The sequence below is a fragment of the Hyperolius riggenbachi genome, chromosome 8, assembly GCF_040937935.1.
Source record: "Hyperolius riggenbachi isolate aHypRig1 chromosome 8, aHypRig1.pri, whole genome shotgun sequence".
NCBI lineage: Eukaryota > Metazoa > Chordata > Amphibia > Anura > Hyperoliidae > Hyperolius > Hyperolius riggenbachi.
This window is the reverse complement of record NC_090653.1, coordinates 68,041,211-68,054,923: the sequence shown is the minus strand read 5'-3', so window position 1 is coordinate 68,054,923 and position 13,713 is coordinate 68,041,211. Positions and strand designations below refer to the sequence as shown.

General features: G+C 42.6%; 1 protein-coding gene across 1 annotated transcript in view; it reads right to left on the bottom strand.

Annotated features, from left to right (window-relative positions):
• Positions 1 to 13,713, bottom strand: part of ACP7 (acid phosphatase 7, tartrate resistant (putative)) — a 47,069-nt gene that overhangs the window by 19,760 nt on the left and 13,596 nt on the right. The window contains exons 7-10 of the mRNA XM_068249450.1: positions 8,956 to 9,018; positions 6,342 to 6,456; positions 4,568 to 4,681; positions 1,639 to 1,696 (exon numbers count right to left, since the gene is read on the bottom strand). Of these exons, the coding sequence (XP_068105551.1) occupies positions 1,639 to 1,696; positions 4,568 to 4,681; positions 6,342 to 6,456; positions 8,956 to 9,018 (350 nt within the window). The remainder of the gene's footprint in view (positions 1 to 1,638; positions 1,697 to 4,567; positions 4,682 to 6,341; positions 6,457 to 8,955; positions 9,019 to 13,713) is intronic.

Genomic DNA, 13,713 nt, shown 5'->3' with positions numbered 1-13,713 from the left:
AATAAGAGCCCCTATTCAATTAATGATTTACCAAGAAATACTTCTACACCTTATTAATAAAAGAAATGTTAAAGGGAACCAGAGAGGATGAAGACAAGCTTTTATACATACCTGGGGCTTCCTCCAGCCCCATACGCCTGGATTGCTCCCACGCCGCCGTCCTCCGCTGCCTGGATCCGCCGGTACCGGGTCCCGTCATTGCCGCAAGTCGGCCAGTCGGCCAGCGGACGTGGCCAATTGTCCGCATCACAGGGGGCTCCCTCCCTACAGGTACGCATGTGGCTGCTTACTGCGCAGCCGCATGCGTACGGGTATGGAGGGAGCCCCTGTGATGCGGACAATTGGCCGCGTCCGCCGGAAGTGACGGGCCCAGTACCGGCGGATCCAGGAAGCGGAGGATGGCGGCGTGGGAGCGATCCAGGCTTATGGGGCTGGAAGAAGCCCCAGGTATGTATAAAATCTTTTTTCTATTTTACAGAAGCATTCCTCTCTGGTTCCCTTTAAGCTACCAGCAAGCAAGAAAATATTCTAAATAAGTTTGAAATTTGTTTTTGTTTTTTTTGTCTACTTTTTTGATACTTTTTCAATTGAAAATTATTTTGTAGATGAGATTAAAAATTGGCTCCTGGGAGAAAATTCTGGACAAAACAAGTTACCGTAATTGCATATACTGTAGGCCAACATTGTTTCATTTATCCATCAGTCCACATAGAGCTTTTTGGTCTAACATTTGTATAACTAAAGTCATTATTGGCAGAGTAACAGCTTCTAATGTAAATACTGGTAATAACATGTCAGTAACGTAAAATGGAGTTAAATGAATAATATACTGTAAATACCGGTATAAATAACGTTACTGATAAGCGACCCATTTCGAGACATTTTGGCCATATTCAATTCACTTTTTCTCCAACGTTTTCTCCTTGGCAATATTTTCCCCCTTATCAATAAAATGCCTTTTAAACCACCAGCAAGCCAAAAAATCCACAGAACGGTAACTCTACTTTGTATCTACTTTTTGGCACATTTACAATTGCAGAGTATTGAAAAGTTGTTTTAACAGAAGATGTCTCCTAGGAAAAACTTAGGAAAAAAGGTGAATTCCATAACGGCCTTTATGTACATTTATGTATAGGTACACTAACACTTTAACGAGAATCTGTACTCTAAAATTCTTACAATAAAAAGCATACCATTCTATTCATTATGTTCTCCTGGGCCCCTCTGTGCTGTTTCTGCCTCTCCCTGCTGCAATCCTGGCTTGTAATTGCCAGTTTAGGGCAGTGTTTATAAACAAAAGACATGGCTGCTAACAGAATGTGATAGGCTGAGAGTAGCTCAGTGTGTGAGTCATACAGAGCTTGGAGGGGGCCTGGGGAGGGTGTGTATAGCTTCTATCCTATCACAAGCAGACCTGCACATTCTAGCCTGAGTGCCTGAGCCGACAAAGCCGTCAGAGGAAAGAAGATTAGATTATATAACAGAGATAACACAGCCACTGTGCAACTAGGAAAGGCTGCAGTAAGCCAGAGCACATTAGAACAGGTATAGGAACTTATAGGATAGAAGAAATAAGGCTAAACATTTTGTTAGAGTCTCTTTAAGGCAAAGAGAAGTTATTAACAAACACATACATACCATATTTATAGAACAATTCCTCCAGGCCATATTGTCCCCCAGGTAATCCGGTGCGAGTCTGTAAAACAAAGAACATTAGCTTCAACAACTAACCAAAGGATGGAGGCAAATTGAAGTCAATGGAGGTCTGTTCCATGAAGATAAACAGGTCTGTACCACCCTGTGCAAGCAGCATAAGTAAAGCTCAAATCAAAACTCCATCATTCATTCACCCAGAGGTGTTCTATACTATATTACAGATATAGATATGTATATACATATTGTACAGCGCTGCGTAATATGTCGGCGCTATATAAATACTAAATAATAATAATAATAAATAATAATAATAATAGTATACTATACTGCAGCTTCAGGAAAGCAAAAACAGTTTAGCTTTGGATAGTGTGAAAGTTATCCTCTTTTGAGTATTTACTGCTGTTACTGTCCCCCACTGTAAAAACTGTCATGTACTTCCTGCCCTGGGACCTCAGATGTTTTAAAATAAACCCCTGTGGTCTCGGCAATAGGGAATGAGACAGCAATAAAAACCTGACAGAGGCTGTAATTTTTCCCCACTCTACAGAAACTGTGTTTGATTTGTTGCTGTCTGTTACTGTAACCCCTTTGTCTAGTCCGCCAGTGTCTCCACCCCACTACCATCTAGACTGTAAGCTCACAAGGGCAGGGACCTTCTTCTAGTGTTTCCTGTTTCTGTGCAATTTTATCAAATTAACATCTATCAGTATTGGTGATGTTTTTCAAACTACACATCAATTGTATATATGGTATTTGTAATGGTATCACTGGTTGTCCTGTTTGTATACAATATGTTGAACTACTCATGTATCTATGCTCCCCAATGTTGTATATTTTTGTACCTTGTCCAGCGCTACGGAAGATGTGGGTCCTTTAAAAAAAAAAAAATAATAATAATAATAATAATAAAAAAGTGTTGAAAATTTGCCCAGAGGGGGACATGGACAAAAATAAAAAAAAATAAAACTTTTTTTGACAGGTATCCTTTAACCACTTGCAGTCTCTGGCCCCTGATACCAAAAAAATGTCTGCTTCTGACGAATCGCTGCACGGACCACAGAGCTCTGTGAGCCGGTAAGGAGCAGATTTCTTTGCCTCCTGACTCGGTGATCAATGTGGGCCAATGAGAAGGGATTCTTCTCTTGCGCAGACTGGCCACGACTAGAGGAAGTTACGGGACCAGATACCGGAGCTGAAGAAGACTGAGGACGGCGGCTCGAGAGCGATCCCTGCGGAAGGGACTGGAGGAAGCCCCAGGTATGTATAAACAATTTTTAATTTGGATCTCTGTGTTCCTTTAACCCCCCTGGCGGTCTATTAAAAACCGCCAGGGGGCAGCAGAGCAGTGTTTTTTAATTTATTTTTTTTTAAATTATGTAGCGAGCCCAGGGCTCGCTACATGATAGCCGCTGTGCAGCGGCATCCCCCCGCCCTCTTCGATCGCCTTTGGCGATCTCCGATCAGGAAACCCTGTTCTAAGAACGGGATTTCCTGAAGGGCTTCCCCCGTCGCCATGGCGACGGGCACCATGACGTCACCGACGTCATTGGGAGTCCCGATCTACCCCTCAGCGCTGCCTGGCACTGATTAGCCAGGCAACGCACGGGGTCTGGGGGGCCCTGCGCGGCGAGCCGCGGCGGCTAATCGGCGGGTAGCGGCGGCGATCAGAATGCACACGCAGCTAGCAAAGTGCTAGCTGCGTGTTGCAAAAAAAAATCATGCAAATCGGCCCAGCAGGGCCTGAGAAATCCTCCTGCGTGGCATAGCCCGTGCTCAGCACGGGCTTACCGCCAGGGAGGTTAAGGTAATCTAGTAATGAACAATGTTGATTACTTTTTACAATACTACTTTATAAATTATTTAGTCACCATTTTCTCGTAAATTTTTTCCTAACCCTTTTCTCGCCCTGATTTACATTCTGAAATTCATCACAAATGGTGACACCCTTCGTGCAGGCGTATCTATGCAGAATGTATGTTTACTTTGTGTTCCAAAAAAGTCAATAGAAATAACTCCTGATCTCCCAGAATGCTCTAGATGGAGACTGCCTAGGGTCAGGAACCTTTTTGGCTGAGAGAGCCATAAACACCACATATTTTAAAAATGTCATTGTGTGAGAGCCATACAACATGTTTCAAACTGGCACAGTGTGCATGCGCAGCAGAGGGCTCACGTCCCTGTTGCCATGGTTATGTGTATACAGTTGATCTCTGGGCAGTAGAAGTGTCAGACACGTCCTCAGCTTCTCTTGGGTTTCAGCAACATCAGCAATTTCCCTGAGAGCCAGACAGGAGAAATTCCGACTAACAGCTTGTACAATTAGCTAGCTGACTTGGGGGTTGATTCACTTTGTAGGACGAGATCCCCACACTTTGGCCCAATAGGCTGCTTGTCAAGTGACAGACAGCCTATTGGGCCAATCAAAGTGTGGGGATCTCGTCCTACAAAGTCACTGGACCTGACAGGGTCCAGAGTGGGACAATTGGAGCAGCCGTTCGTTTTGTGGTAGCGCAAGTAAGTTAGTAGTGCATGCTATAGCAGTAGCATGCCTACTTTGAAAATGTTACTTGTGTTGTCACACTAAGCTGCGTTGCTTGAACAGCATAGCTTAGTGAATCAACCTCTAACTATGAGCCAGATGTAGCTATCAAAAGAGCCACATCTGGCTCCCGAGCCATAGGTTCCCTACCTCTGGCCTAGACTGTGACTCAATGCACAGCAATATATAGATATAGGAAGTGTTTATAGGTTCCCTACCCCTGGCCTAGACTGTGACTCAATGCACAGCAATATATAGATATAGGAAGTGTTTCTGAAAACTGAAACCAAGGTAGTTGATGTAAAAGTGGGTATCCTGATTAATAGACTATATTATACTAGGTGTCACTAGGGTGCCTCTTTAACCTCTCACCGTACTGTTCAGCTGGGTACAATCATCACTGTTCATATTGGTGCAGTACATGGGGCGGTGAGCCATTGTGATGATCCATGGGCGCTCAGAGCAACGAGCCTGGCTGGTGACCTCCTGTAATTAAATGATTGGATATTATTTACAGTATAGTAAGGGGAAGTGCACATCTGCAGAAAGGCAATCACATGTGCTGAGGAGTGAACAATACACTAACACAGAGCTTAGCAATTTAGGATACAGCAAGTATTATGGTAACTGGCTTCCTAGCTTGTCCTTCATTTATCAATCATCAATGACTATTTTACATTGAATTTTCTCCTTTCCCCCCTTTCTCCTCCACTTATACTGAATGTAAGTGCAAGCAGGGGCATGAGTACACGGGAGCAGGTCCTGCAACCACAGTGGGTCCCAACTACTACTTCACTCCCTCTGATAAAGGGGTCCATCCATCAGATCAGCTGTTCTTGTGGCTACACTTTATAGGAGTATGACCCTTGAAATTTGTGCTCTGGTGTTGTGAGAGTCATTAGAGGTAGGCAATGGAAAGGGTGTGATCATTGGAGGTCCCATCAAAGCTTTGCTGGGGGTCCCCATGATTTGTAGTTATGCCTCTGTAGTGCAAGTTATGTTCTAATTTTTTTGGTTTTCAAAATCATCTTTCCAGCTGTGATTTACTAAACGTGAAGAATAAGATTTCCATGCAGCCTTGATAAAACCTTATTGTTAAGAGTTGTCCATTATAAATAAGTAGTAGCAGTAGGGTATTTTACCGTGTTGGCCATCAGTAAAAGCAAGAAGTTTTAAATCGGGATGATACCATTTATTGGCTAACTAAAAATGAATAAGAATAAGCAAGCTTTCGGCCTTGCAGCCTTCGACAGGCTTACATCCTGTTAGTTTGCAGGCTGGTGGTACAGACAGCTATATACATGCAACATCAAAAGGGAAAACAGATTTTTTTCAAGCATAAATACATGTCATTAAGATGCCTTAATTGAAACAGAACATCTAAATGGGGTGAGATATAAAAAGTTTATAAATTAGTTCAAAGCTGTGGACAAGGGCTTGAATAAGGACAAAAACTTTTTATATTGGTATGAGGCTGATGATATTTGAACTCTTTCTCAGCCTATATAGCTGAACTTGTGAACTCAGAATGTACGATGCCTCTGTGTCAGTCCAACTCGCAGGTCTGTGAGCATGGAGTAAACAAGGATCCTTATCTCAGCTAACAACCTCTCACCCAATTTAGATGTTCTGTTTCATCTTTATGACATGAATTTGTGCTTGAAAAAAAATCTGTTTTCCCTTTTGATGTTGCATGTATATAGCTGTCTGTACCACCAGCCTGAAAACTAACAGGATATAAGCCCGACGAAGGCTGCAAGGCCGAAAGCTTGCTTATTCTTATTCATTTTTAGTTAGCCAATAAATGGTATCATCCTGATTTAAAACTTCTTGCCATTATAAATAACTAATTGTTACACAAAGGTAGCGATGGTCACCCAGCTGGGACCCAAACAGGAAAAACAGGCGGTGAGGGAGGTGGTCAATTTATATGCTAGCAATCATTGACCCTTTGCACTGTATTTCTTACACTGATATATTGGTACTAAGCTGGTTATTGATACATACACTTCCCTTAATTTTCCCCTTGAACTTTACTTCCTTGTTCCTTCAGGTCTCGTGTCCCTCTACAAAAATGGTTGTCTATGACTTAACCGGGAACTTAGTGATTTAGATGGAAACAAAAATATAACACTTATCATCTAACCTGGAGATCCCTCTGCAGCCATTTAAATTGTTCCCCGACCAGTTCCTGTCCATATTTCAGGTAGAAATAAACCTCAGTGGAGAAGGAGATAATGTGAGCAGGTCCCAGATCCCAGCTGTGGAAAGAGTAATGTGTAGCAGGATAAACCCCTGAGGGAGAACAGTTCAAGTGATCCACATGCAGGTCAAAGACGCAGGTGTACTGCCATCCGGCCAGACACTGCAAACAGGTCACCCAAGAGGGGAAGGAGGAGAGGAGACCAGAAGTGCTCCCTGTGTGCAAAGGGATCAAAAGTGAAGGTGCCCATACATCTCTCGGCTAAGTGGACAATCAACCATCCGTTTCAATAATTATTATCGAATCAGATGAAAATCAGTGCCGCCATGAGCATGCCCAATCGACAAAGCAACCAATTGCGGCCCAAAATAGGTTGAATGTATCGATCAGGCATGCTGCAAGATGTCGGACCGTCGTGGTCAATCGGGTGCATGGCGGTAACAGCGAGCGATATCAGGACGTGCACAAACGTGACGAAACCCCTGGCGTTGTTCCCCCAGTGTACCCCCTCATGTGTGCATGTATGCATTACCTGTCCTGTGTCGCCCACTGCACAGGACCCATCTGTCTTCAGGGCCCTCAGCTCTTTCTTGGCAGCGTGTATACTGCTGATAGCAGAGCAGAGGGGTCCTGAAGACAGATGGGCACCATGCGGTGGGTGACACAGGTCATGTAATGTATAAATGCACACAAGGGGGGTACATTTATACACTAGGGGGGAAGCGGTGGATGCTGCGGACTTGGCTGATTCCCAAGAGATTTAATGCGAAAATCGATGGTGAATCAGCCTGCGATGTATGGGCAGCGATATCACTCTCTCTAATCAGATTTGATCAGAGAGAGATTTGTCTCTTGGTTGAATCTGTCCATCATCGCCACATGTATGGGCACCTTGAGAGTCACCAATATTTAAAAAAAAAACAAAAAAAAAACCTCTCATCTCCTTCAACGGCTGAAGCTGCAGTACTCAGGGGTCAGCAAATGTGCCTGTGCTGTTTATACTCCAGCAAGAGTATTATCAGGATCAGAAGTAGTCAGCTTTTTCACCGGACTTGCATCCAGAACTCCGCTTGCGACTGCAAGGCTTAGCAGACCTGCACTAGTCAGTGTGCAGAGGCCATCCAGGGATCGGGGTACCTCTAAAGATTGTATTTATTATTCTTTTGGGTAAATACATTTTCATTTCAAAATTTCAAAGCGTGCCCCTTGAGTTGCATCACTTACTCTCCCGATCACTGGATTTCCTCTGCACACTGACAACTACAGGTCTGCTGACCTCTGGTAACCAGTCTGGTGAAAAGCCAGATTTCTGCCAAACCTGATGAAACTCTTGTAGGAGAATAAACAGTACACGTGCATTTACTGACCCTGTAGTAGCACAGCTTCAGCCACCGAAGGAGGAGGCAGGAAACCTTCTCAAAGGAATCACATCTGCCCCACTAAGCTGTGGCCCACACTAAGTCACCATCTCCCACAACTGCGCTAACACTAAGACGCCACCCACAGGCATACCTCGCTATTTTTTGAGATGAGAAAAAGGGACACTTAAGCCACGCCCCTGCCACACCCCTGACCATGCCCTTACCACGCCTCTAGTCACGCATACCATAAAGATTTCATAAGAAAAATATGTTGTTTTATAACTCAAACCACACTGGTGCTTCCTATCCTGGTTCATTTTCCTTCATAGTAACCTTTTAAAATGAGTAATATATCAATTTAAAGGTTAGGAATAACGTTTAGAGTCAATCAAGCACATTTTTAGTATAGAAATATATATATTTACATAGAAAGAGAGACAAAGTCCTGAAAGAGGGACAAATGAGGGGGAAAGAGGGACAGAGGGACAGGGCTCCCAAAAAGGGACTGTCCCTCCGAAAAAAGGGACAGTTGGGAGCTATGCACAGGTGCCTCTGTGCACACTTATAGGATACCAGAGCTGAAACTTATTGTAAAAATGGAGGGAGCAGGCATGTATAGCAAGCAGTCCTTATGTCCACCGCTCCCTCCCAAAGGCCACTAGCAGCTACTTCTCGACGAGTCAGGAAGCAGTGTGCAAGAACTGGCGGGGCTGCATGCGTCCTTCATTGCGCGCCAACACACGGGAGTGTCCTGCGCATGACTTACTTCTGCAGGTTCGTGATCAAGGATGCACGCAGCTGGACCAGCACTTGTCCCGACTCGCCTCCCAGAAGTAGCTGCCAGTACCTCCCAGAACTAGCTCGCATTTGGAAGAGAATGGGGAACGGTGGGCTGGTATCCTTTAAGCATGCGCGGATGCAGCTGCGCACACACACCACTAAGCCACAGCCCAGAACTGTACCGCCCACACTAATCCCCTGCCCACAGGTGCTTCCAGCTCCATGCATATTTACATCTATTGGTTAGTTTATAGGATAATTGTGCCTCTCACTTTTGATTCATTTACACACAGGGAGCGCCTCTGGGCGCCGCTTCCCTCCCTCCCCCGCTGTGGAAACAAGGATGAATAGGCGGTAAGAAGTCACATGACCCAGACATTTATTTATGTGTCATTTTTGCTGAGCACTATACTCACCTGTACCACAGGCCCTCCGTGTTTCCTGGCATGGTGAAACGCATGCGGTAATTAGAGAAATTACTAGAAAAAAAAAGGGAAGAAGACAAATGTTATTTTCATAATTAAATATTAGATATTATAATGTTTGTTACCTTTAAAACTATTCAAGTTAATTCTCCAGAGTAAAAAGTATGTAGCGGTATGTCTGCTGGTCCCAGGTATTCTTACCTTCCTATCATTCCCTCTCATGCCATTGCCTTTGGTAAATACCAACTCCAAGGGAACACAAGTGGATAGCAGACACACCCCTCAACTCCCCACGGTGCCAATGATTGGAAGAGGCAGGATGTGGTGGCCATCATTAACCACTTCAGCCCGCAGGTGTTTTCACCTTCAGGACGAATGCAATTTTCCTCTGTCAGCGCTCCTCCCATTCATCCGCCAATAACTTTATCACTACTCATCACACGTAAATGATCTATAACTTGGGTTTTTTTTGCCACCAATTAGGCTTTCTTTGGGTGGTACATTTTGCTAACAATTATTTTATACTAAATGCATTTTAACAGGAATAATAAGACAAAATGGAAACAAATAATTATTTCTAAGTTTTCAGCTTCAGTTTTTAAAATAAAACGTTCTACTGTGGATAAAATCCACACATTTTATTTGCCCATTTGTCCTGGTTATTGCAACATTTAAAATATTTCCCTAGTACAATGTATGGCGCAAATATTTTATTTAGAAATGAAGGTGCATTTTTTCAGTTTTGCGTCCACCACTAATTACAAGCCCATATAGGCTCATTTAATAAGGTGTATAGTAATATACCTTCACAACATACATATTTAAAAAGTTTAGTCCCTAAGGTAACTATTTTTGTATTTTTTTTTAAACTGTAATTTTTTGTATTTTTTTTTTTAAACATGTTTTTATTTTTTTAGTTAATGGGCAGGGTGGGGGGTCAATCCGTTTTTATTTAGGGGGTATTGTGTTTTTTTCCCCATTTGTACTTTAATTTTACTCTCTGGAAGATACCAGGGAGTGCAAGATGTTTTGTTTTACATTTCACAGTTCATGAATCAAATACCTCCTGATTGGAGGCATTTGATTCATTTGCAGGGAATCGTTTGCCTCTGGGGAACACTGGTTCCTCTTCAGCAATCAATCCCCTGTAATAGAGGATATGCATGCACAAGGGCAGCAACACTGCTGGATGGATATATTCATCCAGATTGCCTTTGAGTGGCGATTTTTGGACAAATATATCCATCCAGATTGGCTTAAGTGGTTAAAGGACAACTGAAGGGAGAGGGATATGGAGGCTGCCATATTTATTTCCTTTTAAGCAACACCAGTTGCCTGGCTGTCCTGCTGATCCTCTGCCTCTAATACCTTTAGCCATGGACCCTGAACAAGCATGCAGAAGATCAGGTGTTTCTGACATTATTGTCAGCTCTGACAAGATTAGCTGCATGCTAGTTTCTGGTGTTATTCAGACACTACTGCAGCCAAATACATCAGCAGGGTTGCCAGACAACTGGTATTGCACAGGTGTCGAACTCCAGGCCTGGAGGGCCAGATCCATGCCGAGGTTTAGGATGGACTGAGCAGGGCCGGTTTAAGCAACAATGGGGCCCCAGGGCAAAATAAACCTGGGGGGCCCCCCCAACATATACCCCGGAACAAAAATCGGCATTAGGGGACCTTTTTTGCAGCTGGTATAGTCAGGGTGTGAAGTCCCAATTGGTCAGAGCTCCACATTCTGGCTATCCCAGCCTGCATGGGGGACAAGGGGTTAAAAAGTTTCAGGAGGGGGGACCCCACATAATTTTTTTTTTTTTAAAAATTCCCACACTCTAAACATAAAAAAAAATTGGGAACATAGGAAAAAATGCCATGGATCTTCATACAGCCATATTGCGGCTGTATAGCGATCCCTGGCCAAAGCACTGCGGCTGCGTATGGACCCCCTGGAAACCCTGTCAGGAAATTTATTGCGCTTTCGTTTGATGCATGTAAAATTACACTACCGTTAGGTTTGCTACTAAAAGTGACATTTACCACATTTAAAACTATAGTTTTTTCCTTCTAAACTTTAAAATCAATTTTCTCAAAAACTATAATGTCTTTTTGAAAAATTGTTTTTCCCTCTTATTCCCAATGATCTCCTTAACATATCCTGCAAATTTAGGGTTTCTAGCATTTAAGGTGGATTTGTTATTAACCATTAAAGTCGGCAGGTTTTTAAATGTGTTTTTTTTCCCTTTGAAACTTTAAAATCGATTTTCTCAAAAACTATAAGGCCGATTTGAAAAATCTTTTTTTCCTCTTGTAGCCACTGGGGGCCCCTACAAGCTCTGGGGCCCTGGGGCAGCTGCCTCCTTTGCCTTAATGGTAGCGCCGGCCCTGGGACTGAGAAAGAGAGGAATGTGTTCTACCTGATGGACCACACCTTTCCTGATTCAGACCCATCAACTAATTAGAGCTGTGTAAAAAATGTGTGAGGATCTCGGCCCTCGTAGGACCAGTTTGACATCCTGGTTTAAAAGGAAATAAATATGGGAGCCTCCATATTCTTCTCACTTCGGGTTGTTGAAGACTCTTCACTGCTTTCACAGAGACAGTGAGGGAAGAAGACACCTATGGGAGGAAGGGACGGACTCGCGCCACAAGGAAGCTTTTCTAGGGAGAAGTTTTTGATTTCTCCCAAAGGGTTCATTTGTATTCTTCTGCTTTTAACCTGAAATCCAGACAAATACTATTGTATGTCCCAAATGTGGCTGTCAATTCTATTTCAAAACAATGTGATTCCTTGAATTGCTGTGGTTATGGAACATATAATAGCAAATGAGAAGAGAGAGATTCCGCACGATGTCCGTAGCAAAAAGATAGTCCAACTTTATTGAGTTAGGTTAAAATCCACACAGCCAGGTAACTTAATCATAGCACCATGGAACATATGGAACATATAATCAAGTGGTCAAGGCAGTCATGCTTTTTAGTCCTGAATCATCTGGGTGCGGCCACCAAGACAACAAGCTTTGGCAATCTCAATTCCACTGGGTATCTATTAAAATGTTGCAGTGTTTGCAAAGTTTCTGGGATTTAGGGTTAAGTGACCTTAGCGTGAGGTCCTCAAGAGGAGTGGGTCAGAGTAAAGCTAAGTTTATCAGATAGCGTTAGAGGAAAGTATTGGATGAGGATATGATTAATGAAAGATTGGTAGAGAGGTCAGGGTTAAGGATTGTTTAAAGAGAATCTGTACTGTCCAATTTGTACAATAAAAAACATACCAATCAAGTCACTGTGATCTCCTGGATTCCTCTTTGCCGTTTCCACCACTCCCCGCCGCAATCCTGGCTTTTAATCGCCAGTTTTAGGCAGTGTTTACAAAAAAATGGCCGCTAACCAGGAAGTGATGTATGTGTGTGTGTGCATGCAGAGGGCATGCATAACTTCTCCCTATCACAGCAGAGGCAGCATTCCTCTCTGTGTCGACAAAGCCTGACAAAGGAAATAAAAATAGTTATATTACAGAGACAGTGCAACTAGAAAAAGCTGCAGTAATCCAGAGCACATTAGAACAGGTATAGGAACTTACAGGATAGAAGAAATAAGGCTGAAAATTTTGTTACAGAGTCTCTTTAAAAAGGTACAGGTAAGGTTAGTCATAGAGGAACTGCGAGTGTGGTTAACCTATTTTAGTTCCTGGACGTAGAAACTACGTCCAAGATCCATTCGCGCTCCCCCGGCCGATCGCGCGCGTGCAAGCGCGCTCCCTGCCCGCGGTTCGTTAGCCAGGTAATCAGTGAATTGGGCTTTGCTTTTTCTGGCTGTAGCGTCCTCATGCGTCTCTCTAAGCGTATGTTACGCTTAGAGTGATGTCATGTAAACAAACTCATGGCCGCCCTCTTGTGGCCAAAAAGTAAAACTACAACTAAAAGTAAAAAAAATAAAAATCAACACACATTTACATTATAAACCTATTGTTTACATCCCACCCTCCCAAAACTACCCAAATAAAATGTTTAATATAAAAAAAAAAAATCAAAAACATTACAATAAAAAAAAACATGTAAATATTTACCTAAGGGTCTAAACTTTTTAAATATCAATGTAAAGATGAAATATTTCTATATTTTTTTTATTTTAAACTTGTAAATAGTGATAGATGCAAAACGTAAAAAATGCAACTTTATTTCCAAATAAAATATTGTTGCCATACATTGTGATAGGGACATAATTTCAACGGTGTAATAACCGGGTCATATGGGCAAATACAATACGTGAGTTTTAATTATGGAGGCATGTATTATTTTAAAACTATAGTGGCTGAAAACTGAGAAATAATGAATTTTTTCCGTTTTTTTCTTATTCTTCCTGTTAAAATGTATTTACGGTAAAGTGACTCTTAGCAAAATGTACCCCCCAAAGAAAGCCTAATTGGTGGTGGAAAAAACAAGATATAGATCAGTTCATTGTGATAAGTAGTGATAAAGTTATAGGCTAATGAATGGGAGGTGAACATTGCTCAAGTGAAAACGACGGAACGAGAATGGGTTAAGGTTGGACAAGACAGGAAAATTTCGAAAGGAAAATGAGAAAAGAACAGCATGTCAGGGCCATAATCAATTTTCTGTTCATTACAAAATGCATACAGAAAAGCGTGACAAATTTCAAGACCCCAACATGGCGCTTATTCAAAACTTTGTTCAGGAACTGTGTTCCATCAATAAACACATCATCTGATTGTTAAATCAACAATCATTTTGG